The 23,119-nt window shown below is 25.8% G+C and overlaps 1 protein-coding gene across 3 annotated transcripts in view; it reads left to right on the forward strand.

Moving 5' to 3' along the window:
* Window positions 1–23,119, forward strand: part of Fhos (Formin homology 2 domain containing) — a 510,750-nt gene that overhangs the window by 453,651 nt on the left and 33,980 nt on the right. Inside the window, exons 11-16 of one of the 3 annotated variants that reach the window (XM_075373283.1) lie at window positions 664–789; window positions 5,782–5,951; window positions 8,236–8,376; window positions 10,852–11,037; window positions 12,741–13,117; window positions 17,830–17,968. In XM_075373283.1, the coding sequence (XP_075229398.1) occupies window positions 664–789; window positions 5,782–5,951; window positions 8,236–8,376; window positions 10,852–11,037; window positions 12,741–13,117; window positions 17,830–17,968 (1,139 nt within the window). The remainder of the gene's footprint in view (window positions 1–663; window positions 790–5,781; window positions 5,952–8,235; window positions 8,377–10,851; window positions 11,038–12,740; window positions 13,118–17,829; window positions 17,969–23,119) is intronic. The other 2 variants (XM_075373282.1, XM_075373284.1) reach the window with 2 other exon arrangements.

A 23,119-nucleotide genomic window follows, 5' to 3' on the forward strand; every position in this document is an offset into this window, starting at 1 on the left:
TCATAGTTTTAACTATGAATTAAGAAGGATCCTCTTGTTATTATTTTGACCCGGGCAATGATAACGCGAAATTGTTTTTCACCAAAAAAAAAAAAAAAAAAAAAATACATTTAACTTCAAAAATATAATTTTATAACCTATTTAGGGCCTTTGGTGTAACATTTTTGGTAGCCTGCACTACAATACTTCTAAGATTTATTATAAATTGCTTTGACAAATTATCAAATAAAGGTGATTTAACTGCATTTTTTTTCTATTAGAATAATAATACATAATTCAACAAACATATTTATTTCTTTATCACAATTAATTTAAAATCTTGTTATTACTTTGCTTTATGTTCAACATTCTAAACTAACCTAGTTCCCAACAAGCTCAAATTTTTTAATATTAGTTTTTAGTTTTAACATATTGGAGATCCTTAAAAGATAAACAACACAAAATATTTATGATGAGTAAACATATAAAAGTTAAAGTTTTAAAGTTTACTAGATTTAAAGTTTTTAGATATTGTTAACCTTATGTATTAAAATAAATTGTTTCCTTTTTTAATAAAAGGGATTAAGCTATTTGTCATAGAATAGCATAATTCCTATTGGTTTTTTATGACTACTTACCCTATTTGATTTGTTTAAAGTTCACTCATATTTTTTTATATTTTAGATATATGTCGAAACAAGGCACTGATTTAGATCTACTGAGACAATTTCAAATTTATGAAGCAGTACTCCATCATGAAGATGGTGAAGATAAAGGTACTCCTCTTCGCCAACTTGATGAAACTGTTAGGTAATCTTTTTTTCTAGTTTGTTTTTAAGAATTACCTTAAGAATTTATTTTTATTATATATATTTTTTTAATATTCTAATTCTTTATTTGATCCTTCTTCTTTTATTATTTTGTTCTTTCCTTTTTCTTATTATATTATCCTCAAGTGTAATAATTAATGATATTTAAGTATATTGTACAACTTGATTAAAAAAGTAATAACTGAAGTCATGTGTTATATGGTGACTTGCAGCACCATATAACCAAATGCATTGTTATTGTTTCTTTAAAAAAATTATAATATTAATAAAGAGAAAGAGATTTTCTTAAAATGATTATGTAACATGTACTGAACAGACATATTTTCAGATAAAATATGATGGATATTCAACAATTAACGAGATAAAATGATGTAAAGAAAAAACGATTTATTCAATGATAATGAAACTTACATTACTTTTCAACGTAGTATCCAGCAATATTTAGACATTTCTCTTACCTTTCTGTGAGGTGAGCTTTCTCATTCCCACAGCATAGAAGTCTTTACCTTGCTGTTTGAATCATTCATGTACCCCTTATTTTTTGATAGCTTTGTTGTTGTCAAACTTTTGCCATGTAAAAAGTCGAGTAGGCCAAACAAATGAAAATCTAATGGGGGCGAGGTCTGGACTGTAAGGAGGATGTGGCAACACCTACCAACCCAACCTTTTGAGTGTTTCTCCCATTCTCTGAACGATTTGGGGATATGTGTTGTCATGCAAGAAATCACACCTTTAGTGAGAGCACCGTGATGTTTTTACCTTATTGTGGGTCTCACTTTTTGTTGGAGCAAGTTAGAATAGAACTCACTGTTCCCAATACGTTGTTCTTCAATGTATTGGGAACAGTGAGTTCTATTTGCACGTTGAACAGTGAGTTCAACGTGCAAAAATTGCACCTTGCGAGTCCGAGAAGGCCTTCAAAATTACTTTACCGGCTGATGCATGAGTTTTGAAATTGAATTTGGTGGCGAATCTGGATGTTTCCATTCAAGACATTGCTGTTTGGATTCGGGCTCAAAATGGTGTTATCCACATTTTATCACAGGTTATTATACGATATAGAAAGTTTTTATTAGCTTCTGCTTTAAACAGTTCTTAGAGCTCAGAGCAAATGCGAATCCAGGTGTCTTTTATCAGCTTGAGTCTACTGTCTTGGAATCCATCTCAAACACATTTTGCGATAATTCAGCACATCATGAATGATTGAATGCGTGGTTTCAACACTAATATTATACAAACTAGCTACGTCAGAAATTTTTACTCGCCTGTCTTCACAAATAAGATCGATTATGCGATTTTGCAGCGCAGTAGTCGAAACTTCTACTGGTCTTCCAGAAAAATGGAGATCAGTCACACTTGTTCTCTCCGAATTAAATTGTTCCACCCACTTGTTAATGTAGTTTAAACACTTTTCACCACACTGTTTCGACATTTTTGAGTAAATTTCTTCTGATTTTACACCTTTTGATAGCAAAAATCTTATCACTGAACTTTGCTCTTCCGGTGTACAGATTTGATGTGGAGCTTACATTCTGAAATCAACAAAAGAGGTTATGTTTATTACTTATGATTAAACAGCTAATTAAATGTGTTCCCAAGGTTGTCAAAAAGTTTTATTGTCATTGAATGAATCGTTTTTTTCTCTACATCAATTTGTCTCATTAATTATTGAACGTCAGTCGTAGTAATGTAATGATTGAGATGCATGACCATATGCAGGCATTGAAGATCTTTTTAAATTTTATTAAGGCAGTTTTCCTTTTATATTATGTCCATGATTTTAAGCCATGCTAGTTAATATAAATATAAATCCAGAATTCCTTGAAAATGTTGCTAAATATACAGTATTACCTTGTTATAAAATAAATGGGGAGATACCAGAATCATGAGTTGGAAAATTTAGAAAAATTCATTGAAAAAATGTTGGAAAATTGTTTTGATCTGTTATAAAAAATTGAAAATCGATTATGTTCTTATTGTGCAATTGAACTTGAATATTTTGATAATCAACAATTTTTTTGAACAATTTTTTTTTACTGTATTTTTATTTTTTAATAATATTATTTTATTTTATTATTATTATTATTTTTTTTTTTAATAGAATATAATATTAAAACTAATTGATTAGTCTGTCTCATGCTCATTTACATTGAAGTTAATTTTTAACCTTTACTGTAAAAAATGATTTTTATCTTTTTATAACAATTCATAGAATTAATTATTTATAATTTTTTCTTATTAATTAACAATATTATTATTGTTATCGTACAAAATATTTATATAATTATAATTAAATAAAATTATATATAAGCATTATTTCATTGTTAATTATCTGAATCAATAAATTTGCATCTGTCATTTAATTACCATTATCTATTGTATTTGTATGTGCACCATTTATCGCATATGAATCCACACACACATGCACGTGCATACATACATACATTGAGCTGACCAATAATATCTTCTGATAATAGCTTTTATTTTTTAGTTTATTTTACTTACAAATTTGGTTATATGTCTAATAGTGCAACAGTTGTGTATTTTTAGTTAATACATTTTATTAGTGTTATGTTTGTAAACTTACAATTCAGATCAAAGTCATATCTTTATTCAATATATCAATGTGCAATTTTCTGAAAAAAACTGTTTTGTAATATTTATTAAAATAAGTATATATTCTGAAATATAGTTCTGCTACTTTTGTTACAAAAATATTAAGTGAAGTTTCTTAATGAAATTAATTTGTATTAACCATTTTAATTGTCTTATAGTGAGTCTGAATAAGGATTATAATTATTTAGTGTATGGGTGAGAGAAGTATATGTTTGTGAAAAAACCTTCATTTGATTACACTAAATCCTAAAAAGGGTATTCTTTCATTAATGGAATAAATTATCGGGATTTTATAAAATAAACTATTTAATAACAACAAATATAAACTACTATTTTAAAATATTAAGTAAAATGCATTAATTTATTTAAAATGAAAACTAAAACCCAATTTGACATTACTACTAGTAATGATGAAGGAAACTATAAAAAAAAAGATGAGAATGTTACTGATGAAAGTAAATATGTAAACAATAGTAGCAGTGACTGTAAGGAATCAGTATTACCAAAAAGAGTTTTTGTTAAGGCTGTACAGTATTTAAAAACCAGGTAATTAATTGTGTAAATAGATTTATGTTAAATTTGTTAACCAAATTATATATTTTTTAGTATGTGTAAAATTTAATTTACTAAAACTTAAATAATTAAATTCTAGTTTTTAGCTTTTTAAGATTCATTTATTCATACAGTTTTTATTATGTGAAATAATAAATTCAAACAGTTCTGAGACTCTCCATTCTCCGTTTTTATAATATTTTAAGGTGTGATTCTTTATATGAATAATTTTGAGATTGAAAAATAAAAATTAACTCCTAATTTAAATTAACCTTTAGGGCACAAGTTAATCTTTTTATCTCTAGCTCGATGCTATTAAAGTTGCATTGTTATCTCCATTGTGAAGCAAAACTTTCAACATTAAATTATTTGTTTTTTCAAAATCCAATTATTTATTCTTGTAAAAATAAAACTAATTGCAAACAAAATGGCACTTCTAAATTTTTTTTTTTTTTTTTTTTACAAAAAGAACTACTTGATAGGAAGGTTCTAACCTGTTTTAGATTTATCTCTTGATTTTTTTTTTATAGAGGACATCAGTGTGCTCCTTCTCCTTTTTCCTTTTTTTGTTTAAGTTATAATTATGAATAAATATTTGTCTAAATATGTGAATGAAGTCCATTAAACTCTTTTAAATTGTTTAATGATTGACTAAATTAAATTGTTGTAAAGAATAAAAAATTCTGTTTAAAAATAAATTGTAATTACTTTATATATTTTTGTCTATGTTTTATAATTTAATATAAATTTTTATATTTGCATTACTTAAAATCATTCATATGGACTGTAATGATATTTTTTAATGACTGTATTGATATTTTTTTTTAAACACAAACAAGATACGGCAACATTTTAAAATAGGATGTATTTTTATTTTACATATTTATAGTTTTTCATGTAATATTTTTTTATCTGTAAATTTATAAGTAATTTAACATTGGTACAAGAAAAGATAATAATCATATATTGAAAAAGATATTACATTTTGAAGAAGTGAAGAAAATTATCAATTTCATTAATAAAAAATTGTTTACACTTCTAAAAATGAAATTGATACAAAAATTTGAACAAAATTTTATTTATTGTTAATATTATGTTATTATAATAATCTAATATATACATATATTTATATGTACACTACTCCATCTTTCAGTTTTCATCATTTTATACCATATTAAAGAAACAGATTTCAGTAATGATATTGAAGAATTAATTCTTCAATAAAATTGGAAATTTTTACTTTATTATTAAAATAAAAATTAAAATGAATACAAAATCATTGATTGTGGAAAGTTTTACCAGTGCCAAAAATAGTTTTATAGTATTCATACACACTATTTCCAGGAAAAGAAGAAAAATATGAAATAGTAAATTGTCTAACTCACAAATACTGATAGTTGACTAGTGATTAGAGTTAGAATAGTTGAAGTCACACTGAAATTGGAGAAGGTAGTACGTTAGATTTGCAGCCATGTTGGCTTGGCAACTACCTTTTCTTACCTATTCTTCATCCCTATCTAAAGCAACCAGCATTCACCATTTTGAAATGAAAAATATTATGAAAGATTATTGTACATACATCTTTTATATCAACAAACCTATTGCAAATTTTCTTAGAAATTGGAAAATGTATTTGGCTGGATCAAAAATGCACAGAGATGAAGTACCCAAAGGTGGAATTAAAACAGCATCTCGCTTTCTTCACAAAAAAAAAATAATAATTTAAAGGGATGTAATTAATTACAATTTTCTTTAGTATAATTCCTATTCTGTTGTAAAATTAAAATTTTTTTTTTTCATTTAGGAAAACCTTAAGAAATCGTAAATGTCTTACAGCAACACTTCCTCATGTTGAAAGACGAAAATCACGTCGTCATTCAACTGGTACCTCGCCGTCTGCTTTAACATTAAATTTAAGCCGATTAAATACTTCTGCTGATCAAGAAGAACCACCTGCTGAAGAAATTCATAATGGTATGTGTATTTACAGAAATAATTTTAGTAAAATATTTTCAAACCACATCACTAACAGTGTTTCAGCTTTTCTTTAAAATTAAAATTCTATTTTATAATTTTAAACTTAATATTTATGTTTTGTATCAAATAATAAAAATATATGTAATGCATAATAATAATATAATTTATTTTTATTTTTTTTATCAATATTTAATGTGATTAATACTTGCTTATTTTACATAGGCACTAAAATTTATTTTATTAGTCTTAATAGCTTTATAACAATTTAAACATTTCTTTGCAAATTGTTTTAGTATCTTTTTGTTAATTCAAAATTCTATAGCACTCGGTTGTAGGATGTTTCTTCTGTGGTTATATTTTTAACAAAATTTAGATTAATATTTAAGGAAATATCAGTAATCTGGGTAAAAACTTTATTGAAACTTAAAAACTTAAAAAAGTTTTAAAAATAAAAATTTAGTCATTATTTTATAAGAAAGGTGCAAATCTTTAGGATGATTACCATTACCAGTTCGATACATTCATACATATCATCCTCATTTATCACTGAAGTAATACCTTAAGGTGGTTCTGGAGACTAAACAGAAAAAGAGAGAGAGAGTTCTATAATATATGTCAGTACAGTTTTTTTTTTTTTGTTAGATCATCTATGGGTTGCATTAATTAATAAAACCCTGTTTTACTTTGCATTTTCTTTCCTTTTCTGCTAGTACTTCTCATTCTTTGACAAACTTAGTCTTTCGTTTTGGAAAACTTTTCTTCCCCATTTCCTCCATTTTTTCTGAAAATTCTTGAATTTTTTAATTTATTTCTGAAAGTATTTCAGTCCAAATTTTCTTCTTCTGTAATAATTAATTTTTTTTTGATTTCTTGAAATTGGTTACTTTTATTTTTTAATTTAGAAAGCTAAAAGAAAAAGTTCTTATTTTGTTAATCTATTGCCTTCCATTCTTTTAAGTGTCCATAAAAGCCTAATATTCTTTTCTTATGGAGCCCATTATTTATTCAAATTTCTGGTAAATTTCTTTATTTGGTCTTAAAATATTTAGATTATTTTATGTTTAAATCCTAAAATCTTCCTAACAAATTTACTTCTTTTTTTAATTATTTTTTCGGCTCTTGATTCTTTGATTGTCTTCATCAACATTTCTACAGCATATAAGCATCTCATTTATTAATTGTGTTATAGTATCTAAGTTTTATAATATAAATTTAGTATTATTTTTGTAATATAGTCAGGAAATGCACTACAGTAGAGTAACAATCACTATTGCTAATGGCAGGTTCATTTCTGTTTACTTTTTAATTCTAAGGTTATTAAATAAATAATCCATTTCATGGGATCTTAAAACTAAAAAAAATCTTAACTTATTTATTAGAATAAATTTTATTATTGTAACATAGAGAAAATCATGGTTTTCACCATATTATTCCATGGCTTTCTCCATGGTTTATTATTATATATATGCTAAGTTAAACTTACCATATTAATTTCCAATAGCTGGTTTTTGTGATATCCCATTTCTTCAGTTGGTATTAAATTCTATATTTATTACATTAAAACTTATTCTTTTTTATGATTTATAATTTTTTTTGTAATTATTATATTTACTATTATCAAATTTTAAATAAAATTATAAACATACATGTAATTTTGCTGTCCAGTTCTGGAATAATTTCATTTTTAAAATGTAGAATTTTCCTTTGTTCTGTTGCCATTTCTTAGATTGTATTTTTATTATGTAAATTAAATTTCATCTTTGAATGTAATCTGTTTTTTTATTGGTTTTGAAAAAAAAAAGTAAAAGAGTAAAAAAATTTACTCTTAAAAAAAAAAAATAGTAAAAATATTTTATTATCCAACTTTATTGCTATGCTGTAAACCCTGTTTATTATGAAATCTTAATTTGTGCTTTTTTGTTTATGTTTTTACTTTATTATCCTCTCAAAAAAACTGAGATTAATTATTCTGTTGCTATTTTTTGATTAATGGATTCTATTGAAAAATTCAATGATTTTATTATTTTAAAATAATTTTTTTTAGCTATATTTTTACTTTTTTTTTTTATAATTATTTTTGTTTTTGAACATTTATTTATCTATAAGGGGTTATAAATAAAATTAAGAATTATCTTTCTTTTGTCTGATTTTTTAATATTGTTTTGCAAATGAAATTTACTATTAGGCTTCTTTATGCTTCTGAATATTTTTTTTTACATTTTTGCTCTTGTAATGCTATGTGTGAAAAATTTCTTTGTGTGACTAACTTAACATTGCTTAGACCATGAAAGTGCTGGTGTGACACCAGCTCTTAGAAGGCGGCGAGAGAGAGCTGAACGTCAACGTAGTTTTATACGTGAACAACGTGAAGCAAGTCTTCGAGCATCAGTTAGTTCTACTGATCAGTCCAGTAGTGAAGATGGTATAGTATTTTACCCTAATTTTTTTTTTCACATCAGTTTAATCTACCATTATTATGGATGTAGATGACTCATTTTTTGTTCAATTCATAAGAATTGAACAAATTATTATTGTTGTTACCATTTCATCTCTTTATTTTTCTCTTCTGCAATTGCTTTTGTATATTATAATCTGAATCCAGTCTTCTATCTCACAACCATAAAAAGATTTGATTATACTATATATAAGTATATTATACTATATATATATATATATATATATATATATATATATATATATATATATATATATATATAGTATTATTAAAATATTATTTACAAAATATTTTTTTTATATTCATTAATATTTTTGTATAACTTTAAATCATATTTCATATGAAATTTTAGTCATCATATTAAAAAGTATTTCAGATAAAGTGAATCAAAATTACATTTTACTTACATCAAAATTTTTTTGGATACACATTATCAAGGACTGCTTGTGCTTAGACAAATCTATCTTATCTGAAAGTTATGTGTGAGTTTAAATTTTGGCATGATTTAATTTTAAGCTTTTTCCAGTTTTTTTGTACATTGACTATTAGAAAACATCATGTAATCAAATTTAATCATTTATATTTATTCTCATATAATATAATGAGTATCTAGTAATATTTTTACACCATAAAGTGTGTGTCTGTATGAATATATATATATATATAAATGTACTTATTGATTTAATACACTCTACAATCATGTAGAGTGATGGCTTCACTTCTATAGCATAACATCACCTACATTTTGATATGTATGGCTTGATTTGCTCAAACAAATTTGACTCTGTGAAGAAAAAAAACAACAGTAAACCACCATTCTCCTTACTTTTCCTAGGAAGCTTGACATGGGGTGTTTATTATTCCTCAAAATGACTAATTTTCAGGAGTGACTTGTGACTTAATAGTCATCGATGATAATAGATTAATGATAATAGTCATCTATTATCAAATATGGTAATGGCATTTAACATACATACACAATTTAAAATAAATAAAAATGTATTGATGCAGATAGACGTAACCAAAAACTATAGTCATTTGAAACTTTAGTTTTATACTAAAAATTAAGTAATTTCATAATAATTTTTTCTCATAACTGACCTATAAACTTTACAAAATATATTTTTAAATGTATTGAAATGAATATTGATTAAATTCTATAAACAGAGAAAATTTCTATTCTCAATCCATTCAAAACTAATTTAGCTAACTTAACCCTTTTACGACTTATTTATGGAGAAGTGCTTCCTACATTCATTTCTCTGCCTTGGAATTAACTGACATTAATGTCTGTACATTTCCCTACTCCAATTTCATTCATTAAAGAAAACAGATAAAGAACATTTTGATGATGTATATAAATAATGAGAGAATTTGATTTTTGGCCAAAAATTGATTTATGTATTTGTTTACCTTACACATATTTTTTTTTCAAATAAATTTTTTCTGGTATAGCATTTGTAAATTAGTATTTAAACCATTTTTTTAAAACCATTTTAGTGAATAATATTGACTAATATTTATAATTTAAAAATTTTCACAATATTTTATATTTCTACTAAGATTATCATAACTGATTTGAGTGTTATTTTCTGCCCTTCTTAGCATTGTTACTCTTAGCATTCGTAGTTGACTCATTATGAATTACCTCCATTCTCAAAAATATTTTAAGCACTAAATCTTCCTGAGTTGGAATCATTGAATAAATAGCTACTCCTCCCACTCCCCATCCCTATTGTCTCGGTCTCTTCTGCTTTGTCCCTCCTGCTCTAATGGTTTTACAACTGCTTGAAACTAAACCTTCTGATTCTTTATTTTAACAATTTTAGATTTTTAAACATTATATCAGATTGAGTGTTTATTTGTTTATTAATTAAGTCTTGCCTTTTTAATTTTCGCTTGAATATTTCCATCTTTAGTAGAATATTTAAACTTTTCCTTTTTCTGCATTTCCTTTTTCTTTTCTTTTTTCATGAATTTTATCATTTCATTGGGAACATGTCCCTTTTTCCATCAAACATGATTTCGTGATTTGAATCTTTTTTCAGTTTGAAAAGAAAATAACAGAAATTAAAATTGTTTATATTGTGTATATGCAGTACTGTATACAGACTTTGTACTTTGTGCAAACTTTGTAGTGTTAAAAAAAAAAAATTAAAAATATAATCATTTTAATAGCATCTGTTAATTGGATGAAACTCCTATAAGAAAAAAGTAACAATTTTTTTTACTCAACGTAATAAAATTAAAATAAAAGAAAACAAGCCAGATAAAAAACATAAACATTATGGACAATTTGAATTAAGCCTATACTTTACTAAGATGTGTATAATTAGTCATTGTATTTTCTTTTTATCTCTTATATAAATGAAAATAATGTTACTTATTCCATTTAATCTTTCTTAATTATATTATTAATATATCTAATTTATATTTTAATAGGTGGTGCTGTAAGAAATGGAATTCAAAACGGTGATCCTGGCAGCCCAGTATTGTGCAATGGGGATTCAACAAGCCCTCTTCGTCGAGATAATACTGTTAAAGACCTAAGTCAAAAGCTTGCATCAACTCTGCACAGTCCTGAAGGAGTTAATAATATGAAAGGAATTATTTCAAAAGCTAAAGAAGGTGTGTGATTTTGTCTTAAGATAGATTTTTTCATTATGCCATGTATACAGAAAAAGAAAATGTCCCTGCATGTATTTCTTTATTAATTTCCAAGGAAGTTCAAAAATTCACATTTATTTTTCAATCTACAACATTTATTTGACATAAAAAATAAAAATCACTGGAAAAAACTAAATCTAAGCACTTTTTCTTTTACTTTTGTACATAATCACTGAAATAGTATTTGTTCAATGAGAAACAAGTTTATGGAATACCTGTCAAAGAAATTTTCCATTCAAATCTTGTAATAATCTTTTGACTGTTTCTTTCATTTCTTTGCTGATAAAAAACACATTCTGGTATTCCTTTAACTTTAAAAATAAGTGAAATTAAAAAGTGTGAGGTCAAGATTATATGGTGTTATGAGTAATGGTTTCTGACAATTTCAAAAAAATCCCTTTCAGCATGCCAGAAGGCGGAGATAGATTTCATCGGTGCTAAGTAGGGGATAAAAAAATTTTCACTTTGAAGTTAAGAAAAACTTCAAATTTATTCAACATGACAGTGGTTACGTGTTTCACATGTTTAGCATACGACAAGGCCCATATTACAATTTCAGCAACATTTTGGTGGCCGTAAGGGTATGTCATATCAAACATTGTTTCAAACAAAAGTTTTATGTAATGTTTAGAGGACTAACGACCACGTTAAACCAATTTGATACTGTGCCTATTCAGGGAGGTATGATTTTTTTTTTGTCTTCGAAGACAAAAAAAAAATTTAGGGCCAGTGGTTGGTGATATCAAAAAAAACCTAGATAAGTTTTAGGCCTTTATCCAAAGAATAGTAGGAACTTTAAACAAATTCGATATTTTATTTAATAAGAAAGTTATAGCAATATTTTGTTTTTCTAAAAACCCATTTCCACCCCCATGGTTCAATTTTGGCCGTTAATGAACTCGACCAAAATTTTGGGTCGAGTTATTTTTAGGAAACAATTTGAAAGTGATCAGCACAAAATTATGGCAGTTATCATGTCCACAAAAAAGTGAAATATATATATATATATATGAATGTACATATAAACTTTTGAGCTGACTGTGGTTTTGGGGTCTGGAGGTTGTGAAACTCAAAGATATGTCAAAATTTTCCAGAAGTCAAATTATGGTACATATTTCAATATGTAGCTTTCGAGAAATTTACCTAAAAGTGGCATTGGTACATGGTAGCAGATTCAAAACAGACATTACTTTTTGAACATCCCACATGTATTTTTTTTTCATTATTTTGCAGTGTTTATTATAAAAAAAAATAACATAAAGATCTGTTTAAGTTCTTTTTCAATTTTTTTTTTTTTTTTTGCCAGATAGAAACAGCGATAGAAAACTTATGTTTAATAATAATTGTATTTAACTGTCAGCTTTGCTTTATAAACTATAGTCAGATTATCTTGAAATTAACGTATTTTAATTTTACATTTTTCTAAAAAAAAAACAACAAGATAAGAGGACAAACTTAACTTATCATGCTTTCAGAAGCTCTATGAATAATAAATCAGCTGTGATATATTCCAGAATCTAAAAGTTGCTGATGAATTTTTTGCTATACTGGATATCTGAAACAAGTTGTGTACTACTGAACATGGTAAAGTTTAACATTAGAATATTTATTCTTATATAAATTAAACTATAAATTCTGAACTGAACTTGAAAATTATTTTATAGGATTGGCATTGGCAAAATCACAGTCGAGAGGTGATTTGTTGAAAAGTCCAACTGGTGAGACTCCAGCTGCACCTAGAACACCGGAAGTAAAAAAATCAGAAACTGATTTACATTGGGAAGAGCTTTTAGCTACAACAACTAGAGAACTTTCACTATGTGACCTTGATTTCACTGATTTAGCCAGCGATGAAGATCATGATGTTTTGGCACCTGCTTGTCGTTCAAATGGGATACCTCCTCCTCCACCTCCATGTGGTGGACCACCCCCTGCACCAATACCTGCAATACCTAACCTCGGACCACCTCCTGGACCTAACCCACCTAGATTAACTTCTCCAATCAGGAAATCAAAGAAAACAGTCAAACTTTTTTGGAAGGTAAGCTGTATTATTTTTTATTGTAATTTTAATTTTGTTAGGTTTTCTTTTTTGTTATTTATTGATACTCAGTAGTACAAATCATGTATAGTGGGACTACTCCACAAGATTTATTTTTTCTAAATAAACCCTGGTTTTATTTATATTATTATTAAAACTGTTATTTACTTATTCTGTAAATTATTTATAAAAATTCTGATGTATTTATCAAAAAAATAATTCATTCTAGATTTTTTTTTATGTTTGCATTATTTTATTAATATGCAGCAGTAAAACAAAAGCATTTGTTATTTTTTATTTATTTTTAACTTAGTGTTATGTCTACAGCTTAGCTATGGAAAGAAGAAATTTTGCAGAGGAGCACAAAATCACACCAATGCTTTTTTAATTATTTTTTTAACTTATAATGATCTTATATAGAAAACAGTACTGTGCGTCATCATATCATACAGAAAACAGTACTGTGCGTCATCAGTAAAACTGAAATGTAAATGTAATCATTTTTTAATGATTTTTTTTATTGGTTATTTACAAATTATGAGAAATAAACTTTTGTTAGAAAACCATACAATTTTTTTTATTGTCATGACTTGAAAGTGTTATTCTTTTTAAAACAATTGCAGTTCACAGTTAGCCGTGAAAAAAGGAAATCAAATCTTTATATTTGATATTGCATATTTTTTAACATTTCCTTGTGTATTTATCTTTATCATGAACACGTATTATGTCATTCTTTTTAATATGCATGTATTTATTAATCAGTTGACAGATTTCGACAATTGGTCTTTGTACTGACTGACTGATTTGACTTTGATTGACAGGTTATAATGTTCTGATTTGTACAGAAATCTTTTCCTTTACATTTAAACCTTCTTAATCAACATTTTTATACTTTATTATTAAATTGTAGCTATCTACAATTTAATAATTGTAGATCAGCCACAGCCACAATTCTTTAATTGTGGCTGTAGCTGATCTTATATAAACTTTATCCTTTTCCTAATAATATTAAGTCAGTTTTCTTAATAACATGAAAAACAAGTTTTTTAAAATCAAAAATTGTTTTTAAAACTAGTCGTAAAGTTAAACACAATGACTTGGTAATGACTCCCATAAGAAGGATATTTCATAATTATTTTATGGAAAACCAACCTCCAACCATTTCACAGGTTCTAGCAGTAATAAATAATGACAATAATTTTCCTTATTTCACTTTAAGGACATTCTATCTATTAGTGAAAGATATTGGATTTATTTTCAGAAAAAGAAATTGAACATCTGTGATGATTGAATGCAATGACATAATTTGGTGGCGGCTTCGTATTTAAGAGACATTAAAAAATAAAGGGAAAAGGGAAGAAGAATAGTATTTTTGGATGAAACTTGGGTGCATGCAAGTCATACTTGCAATAAAGTATGGCAAGATGTCACAATTAAAACACCAAAAGGTGGTTTTTTAGCAGAGTTATCGACTGAACTGAAAACTTTTTCCAGAGGCCTCAGTTTGTTGTAGCTCATAGCGGTGGAGAGGAAGGATTTCTTGAAGGCAGTGATTTAGTTATCCTGACCAAAATGTCAAGTATTAAATATCTTGATGAAATGTAGAGCTCAAGATTTGAAAAATGGATGATTATTACACATAGGATACATTATGACAGTACTTCCCAAAGGAAGCGTTATCATAATGGATAACACTCCATATCACTCAAGAAAAAAAAACTCCCACTACTGCTTCAAAGGAGGATTATATTAAGGAGTGACTTATGTCAGAAGGAATCGGTTATCCAGAAGATGCTCTGAAAAAGAACTTCTTATTATAGTAAACAAAGTTAAACATAAATTTCAGACTTCTGTCACTGACAAAATGGCCAAAGAGAAAAAAATTATCATTCTTTGTTTACCACATCACTGCACACTTAATCCTATTGAGCTTGTATGGAGTCAGATTAAAAGGTTTATGGCTAAATATAACAACACATTTAAAATGGATGATGTACAATCAAGAATAAACAGAATATTTGCTACAGTGAGTATTTCACAGTAGAAAAATTACTGTGATCACATGATAAAAGTAGAAACTGTGGGAAGCAGAGAAGCTGCAAGACAATGTAAAACCTTTAGTAATTCACCTGAACAACGAATAGTCTGAAAGTCATGACGATGATAATACAGGTAGCAAGTGTTCAGGTATTTTTCTGTTAATAAAAATTTAGTGGACAATAAATATTTAGGATAATTAGTGTAACATTTTTATTATAAGTTTATTTAATAAATGAATAAAAGTGTGTATAATGTTTGTGTGCTAATGGAATATAAATGCATGAAAACTAAAAAAAAATATTCTGTATCTTATTTGTTTTTTGAACAAACATACAGCCATCTAGAAGGTTTTTTAAAATTAATTAATTAAATCTAGTTGAAAAAAGAATCAGGAAGGTTTGCACTCAGTGAAACCTTATGTCATTTAGTCTAATTTTGTACAAATTAATTGGCAATATTTCATATATTTTATTACATAACTGAAATTTGTTAACCATTTGAAAATTGCTGTTTTTTGTGTTATAAAAAAAAATGTTGCTGAAATTATATCGTTAATTTAATTGGTGGTATGATGAACTGCTGCCAATATCTGAATAGAATGATTTTATTGTGAATAGTAGTTATAAACTCCTATAAGAAGTCATGGTGTATGCTAGCTACTCTGTGTTTCAACTAATCGTGTCATCTAGTATACATTTATAACATAAGAATAATTAATAAGTGTACCAATTTTTATTTACGTGTTTTAATTGATGGAGATGTTTCTTTCCCAGTGTTATGATTAATATTCAGGCTGACATCACAAAAGTCGAATTACGCTAGTAACTTCACAGCTGTCAGTTATTTCTATGTACATACTGAACAAAAATGAAGCAAAGAGATTAAACTATTCCTTTTATTTTTCATTTATGTATTCATAAATTTAATAAAATATAAAAAACACTTTTTATATTTATACTTTTATACTCATTTTTTTTCTAACATGATTATAAAGTTTTCTGAACTAGTGCTACATTTTATATGGTAGTAATAATCTTGGAGCTGCATAGGATGTAAAATTGTAATAATATTTTTCTTTACTTCTTATTTTTCTTTCTCAGTCTGACAAAGAGATGACACAAGTATGAACAATGATTATGATATTTGTCAAGTGTGGTCCTTTAGATGACCTTTCAGATATGTAGGTTATGTTGCATTTCTATAGTGATCGAGTAAAGCAAACAAGTTTTGATATTTTCTGAAAAATAAATGAAACTGAAGGCAATGATAAACTGTTAAGTACTTTGTTTTAAAAGGTTTAACACAGATTGACATACAGCAAGAGTTAGATTCCATTTAAAGGATTTTTCCCATATATTTTCAATGGTAATAAAGTGGGCTGCTGAATTTAAACATGGTTATACTTTCACTCAAGATGATGAACACTCTGGGGCACCCAAAACTGCTACAACTGTTGAAATCATTATAAAAATTCTCTATGCTGTATTAAATAATAGCCAACTAAAAGTATGCAAGCTTGCTAACATCACAGATATCTTGATAGACTGTGTCTGCTATATTTGGCATGATGTTTTGGGTATGTAAAAAATTTCTGCTCGATAGATGTCGTGTTTGATAACAGTTGACCAAAAATGCATTTGACTAAACACACTCAAGGCTGAAACTTACTTAAACATGATTCTACTGAATTTCTTCAACATTTTGTAGCAGTAGGTGAAACTTTGATTTTCCATTACATGCCAGAGACCAAATAGTGGGTGGCAATAGATGAAAGTCGTCAAGGAAAGCAAAAATGGTTCCATTTTCAGAAAAAATCATGGCTACAATTTTTTAGGACTATTGTGGTGTGGTGCTCATATACAACCTGAAAAATGACAGGACCATCACCAGGGAGTATTACGTTTCACTACTGAATTGATTGAAGGGTGCTGTGCTATTCAGGCTAAACATTCACATCTGACCAAAAAGAAAGTGCTCTTTCACCACAATAATGTGCCTGCACACATGTCTCAGTTTGTTGCTGCAAAATTCAATGACCTACACTTTGAAATACTTCCACATCTGTTATATTCACCAGATTTGGCTTCCAGCGATTTTCTCCTCTTCCAAATCTGAATAAATGGCCCACCGGATAAAGATTCACTTTAAATGATGAGGTCAGAACTGAGACAACCATTTATTTTGCAAAGTTGGACAATTGCATTATAAAGAATTTTATTATCAATGAAAGGAATAATTAGAATTGAACTGGGTAATTTAATACTAGTGATTATATATTACTAATCACTTGCATTAATTGTAGGTAATATAAAACCACTGGTCATATAATAGATTAATTGCATTTGAAATATAGCATAGAAAAAGAAAACTGTAAAATTCCACCCAACTTTTTATCATCTAACATATGTAGTTTCAACTGTTGGATAAATTTATACATTGATATCTGATAAGCAACATATTAATAAAATAATTAATTCACTGTGTATTTGATGTATAATTGTTGAGGGATCTTTAAAGAATAATATGATTGAGACTTGTAGAATCATCTAAAATTCTTTGAAAATATGGTTCATGATATGTATTTATGATGTGACCATAATTAAATTTAAATTAATGAGTCATGTTTTAGTGTAACATATAATACTTATTAATTGAAATGATTCATATTGCAGGAAGTTCGTGAAGATCCTTTGGTCATAACAAAACTGAATACAAGAAGTCTTATCTGGGATGAATTAAGTCCAGTGTCAATAGATACTCAAAAATTAGAACATTTATTTGAGTCGAGAGCAAAAGATCTTATCACTAAGGTATTTTTTTTTTTTTAATATGTATACATTTTCATAAAATATTTTGCGTTATCAGAAACGTAAGTCACACTTATTATATTTGTAAACATTATTTGTTGCATCATTCTTATTTATTAAATCAAGATAGAGCCTCAAAAAAGAATCATTTCATGTTACACAACTTAAGCAAATTCCTGTTTATTTTTAAACAGTGTTGTTTTGGTCATATCTTATTATGCGTCAAAACAATTAAAAATCCTTTCCGACAGTTTATGAAAAGATTTTAAGAATTAAAAGTTTAAGAAGGAAATACTCTGTCAACAAGTTAAAATAACACTAATAATTTTATGGCTTGTATTCCAATATGATAATATTTTCATAATTGTCTATGCTAATTTCTACTGGGATTCAAACCCAAAACCTTCCAGATGAAAAGAAAGGTTCATGAAACAATCTTTTATTCACAATTTTTTTTTACAAGTTCCTTGGATCACTATTTATTAAGGGATCCTACAATCCTTGGAATTAACAACATCTGGGGGAATAACTTCTTGTAAATGACAAATTTAATTTATCTTCTCATTTCATACAGTCATGTAATCATTTGAAAATCATCAATTATTAAGATCCTGTGTAGACATCTGAGGCTCTACAGTGTTATTAAATCTAAATCATTACTTTAATTATACATTAATATCAGACACATTGTTGATGTATTATGAATCGGTATCTGTTTACAAATAAGTGTTAAAAATATCAAACCATTAAATTAAAATTTTTTATACCTATTTATGAAGAAAAAAATTGCAACCAAAACAATTTCATCATTTTCTTTACAATTATAATGTTTATTAATGTATTATTTAAATATACTTCATAAGAGTATTATTGTGTATATCTTACTTAAATTGTTTTGTATTTAAAATTTTTTCTGTAAATTTAATTTAGCCTTCAAAATTTAATATCTCTTGTTTACTTTTATTCTATTTGATTGTGCATGCATCTAGAGTTTGTTATTTAACTGATTTTTATTTTAATAAATAAATCAATTTAAGCCTACAGTATTTTTTAAGCATGCAGATTTCTCTTTATAAAAAAGTACCTTCTCTTTGCAGTTTTTTGTTTCATTTTTATAGCACTTGTTTTGTTTGACTACACATTACCTTTTATTGTACTTCTTTTGTTTCTAGACCTATTATTAAGAATTTATTTATTTTTACAAAATTAAATATAATTATTTTGTTATTGGTTTATTTCAGTACATATTTTAAACAAATACAAATTCTATACAATTAAAAAATGTTAATAACAGTTAACATGTACTTACATACATACATGTATAAATTACATTTTATTATTATTCAACAATTTGTTTTTATTCCTTGTACATTATTTTAAAATTGTACTTATTACATTTATGTTTTCTATTAATTATATGAAATTATATCCAAGTTTAGTATTCTCTTTTCATCTGTATGTATTACTTAACAAAAATATTTGTTTATTAATGAAAATGTTGTATATCTTAAATATTTAATACATTATTAAATGTTATTTATTTATATTAATTTCATTTAATCAGTTTACTTATAATAACATTATGAAAGAGTTTTGAAATATAATTGCATCTATATGCAAAACTATTCATTATTAATGATAAACCAAACCAAACATATTTTAATCCATATTTATTTGATTTACTTTCTTTTATCAAATTTCATAAAATTCAAGTTTGTTAATTACTAGGTTCTTCTTGAACCTATTAGTATTTTAAAATATTACGCTTACAAAATTTTATTTTTATAAAATAGACAGTAGGCCTGTGTCTTTAAATTAAACCCAGCCAACATAATATTCTTTATAAAAAATAATGCCCACTCTAATCCGTTTAGACTCCTATAAACTATTTAAAAGTTATTTAAATTTTAAAATTAGTAAAAAAATAAGATGATAAAAATAATTACGTGGGCATAAAGTATGCGATTAGAATTATAACACAACAATTTCAATTGCTTTGGTAATCTTAAATGATAATTTGCTGATCTTTTGCATTTTATGTTAGCTGATAGTGCCGGATGTTTTCTTTATTTAGGAGGATACATATTTCAAATTTGTCAATTAGCGTATTGGACTTAAACTATGTCGATTTATTTTTACCTTTTTGTTTTGTTTATTTCATCAGCTTTATTTATCATGTAGCGGATGTTTTATTCATGGATTCTTAAAATAGAATATTTCAATTATCATTTTGTTCCTTGAGTATATTAATTATAATTTAACAAAGGTTTTATCATTTTTTCTTGATTTTATAAGATAAATCTTTTTTTTGAAAATGACGTTTAAGAAGTTTGAAGTTTTATTATTTGCACTTATCTGATTAAAAAATGTGTGAGTATTCCTTACAAAAATGAATGCTTGATCATTGAATGAGTTTAGAAGCTATTATATGGATGTAATTTAAATTCAAATTTTTATAAACACAGTATTTTTATGTTATTCATTATTTAGTTTTCTTAGCAATGTAGAGTTCAACTCAAATATTTTTTACTACTTCTTGTAAAAATCGAATTCTTACTGTATTTCAAAGCTTAAAATTAAATATAATGTTTTTCTGTTTTCTATTCTCCTAATATGAATTCATTATGTACTACTTCTCTTTATGTACGTATATGAAATATGATTCAATGTGGATTCATAAAAAAGTGTCTCTTTTATTTCTCAGTTACAGGTTTGACTCGATCAATTTATTTTTAACTTTTAGGTAAAAGTTACTTCATTATAATTATTAAGATATAACTTGAAATACATTTATAATTTTGCAATTATATATTCTTATATTTAGCAATTTGCAACTTAGTCTAAAATATCTTTGTTTATCAGCACCTTCTTTTCATTACTTATCTTTATCAACATTACTTTCAACTTTTTGTAATTTTTATGATTTTTTGAGCACAATACAAAGTTTAATGTTTGGAAATATTAAATAAAAAGTTTTTTTTATTAAGATTTACATTTTAACAACTTCAATTGCACATCAATTTATAATAATAGTTTAATTCAGGATCATATTATAATATTTATATATAAACCTTAGTATTTACTCTACCAGAAACACTTCAACATCAAACACAAAACACGTAGACAGTGTGTTAGTAAGTAATTTGTAGGTAATAGTGTTCTCTAACATGTGCATATTTAAATGTATTTACTATTTCAGTGCATGTTTGCTTTACTTTCTTTCTTTTTTATTGTTGCATGTATTATATATGCACTATAATATTGTTACTAATTTTACTTCTACTTATTATTTAATTTTTAATTATCAGTAGTTTTTTTTTACTCATTTTTTAATCAGCATGTCAAAATGTATTAACTATATAACTTTATATAAATGTTTAAAAAATGTTAAATGATTTTCAAAGTACATTGACATTGTGCTTCCAAAAGAGCTTTTTGAGCTAATTATGTAACTCCTTTATCTGTGAACTTAAAGCATCTATTTCTTCACTGCTTGGTATAACTGGTTCAAAAACTGGAACCAGAGGAGTAGTTGATGCAATCCATAATTAATAATTTTAATGGAATAATTAATGACACTCTGAATTGAAATTTGTTAGCTTACACATTTCCTGTTCAACATTCACATTTTGTGTCTGTTATATGTTATTAAACTATGAAAAAAATTTTAAATAAGTTAGTGGATGATTATTTGTATTCTTTTTTAAATAGTAGTGGGCCTCTCATTGTAAAGTTCATTTTACATGGGACACTGAATAGAGATTATTATTAACTATACTTCTGATAGATATAATTTCATTGATATTTTGATTAAAATTATGTATTTTGTTTTAAAATATTGCTTTACAGTATTCTATGGATATGTGTATATAATATATAATTATTACTGATAAAAATTAATTATACTATAACATTTTCTTTTTCCTTGTTTATTAATTTAGAAATTGGTAATTTAAAAAGCTTCAACCTAAATTAGTATCACATTTTATCTTTTGTTTCTTGTGTACATAATTAACAATTTTTAATCCACTTTAATTGCATCCATTTTTCTTTTTTGTTATATAATTAGAAAAAAATTATTGCAAATGTGTAATTTTTGTTTTACAGCTTTGATATTGTATTTAATCAATTTGCATGAAAGGGGTCATAATTAATTCTATAATAGTATAAAAATATCTTATTTATTATGTCATGTATAGCTAAATTGACCATGTTAGAAAAATTATATTACATGTTTAATTCTTTAACCAGCATTCTCTAGTATTTTATTTTATTTTGTTAAAAAAAATGCTTTTAGAAATTTTAAAACTTTTATTCTAAAATACATTTTTTTATTTTTTCAATAACATTTTTTTTATTTTTATTATTACTAATGTGTCTGTTACAGTCTCTTCTACTATTGAACAATAAGTCCCCACTGCCCATTGAGAGAAATGCCCATTGCATAATATATGATATGTCAATGAATTGTAATCTTGTACAGATTCAAGCCAACCATTAGGTTGATAATAATTAACTATTATTATTATATCCACAAACTGAAATAGTTTGTAAAATAATAATAGTTTACAAACTATTTCAAAATTTAATGGAATAATTGACACAGTATTGAAATTTGCAAGCCTACACATTTTCTGTATGTTATATGTTATTTAGCTATGAAAAAATTTTAAATAATTAAGTTAATGGAAAAGTTAATCAATTAATTTTTGGAATAACTGGACAGTAATTTAAAAACGTTTAACCTAATTGACATTGCCTTTTATCTTTTGTTTCATAATTAACAATTTTTAATCCACTATACTTGCATTCATTTTTCTTTTTTGTCATATGATTAAATTTTATTAGAAAAAATCAATACAATAATAAAAAATACATTTTATTATTGTATATAAAATATATTTAATTTGTTTCTAGTATGTGATAATCATTAAAAATTTTCATGCTCTTTCAAAGAACTGAAGTGCAATTTAATTCCAAATTAAAGAAGTTTTACTATATAAAAAACTCATATAAATTAATCTCAAAAAGTGAGTCTTATAGATTAGATTTCTTTTCAAATACTTTTAATGAATGGGAATTTGTAATGAAAATAAATCATTTGTTACTAAATGTTGCTGGTTAAAGGGTTAATATTCTTGTCTCTATTGTATTT

This window comes from Lycorma delicatula, chromosome 8 (genome assembly GCF_047948215.1).
Source record: "Lycorma delicatula isolate Av1 chromosome 8, ASM4794821v1, whole genome shotgun sequence".
Lineage (NCBI taxonomy): Eukaryota > Metazoa > Arthropoda > Insecta > Hemiptera > Fulgoridae > Lycorma > Lycorma delicatula.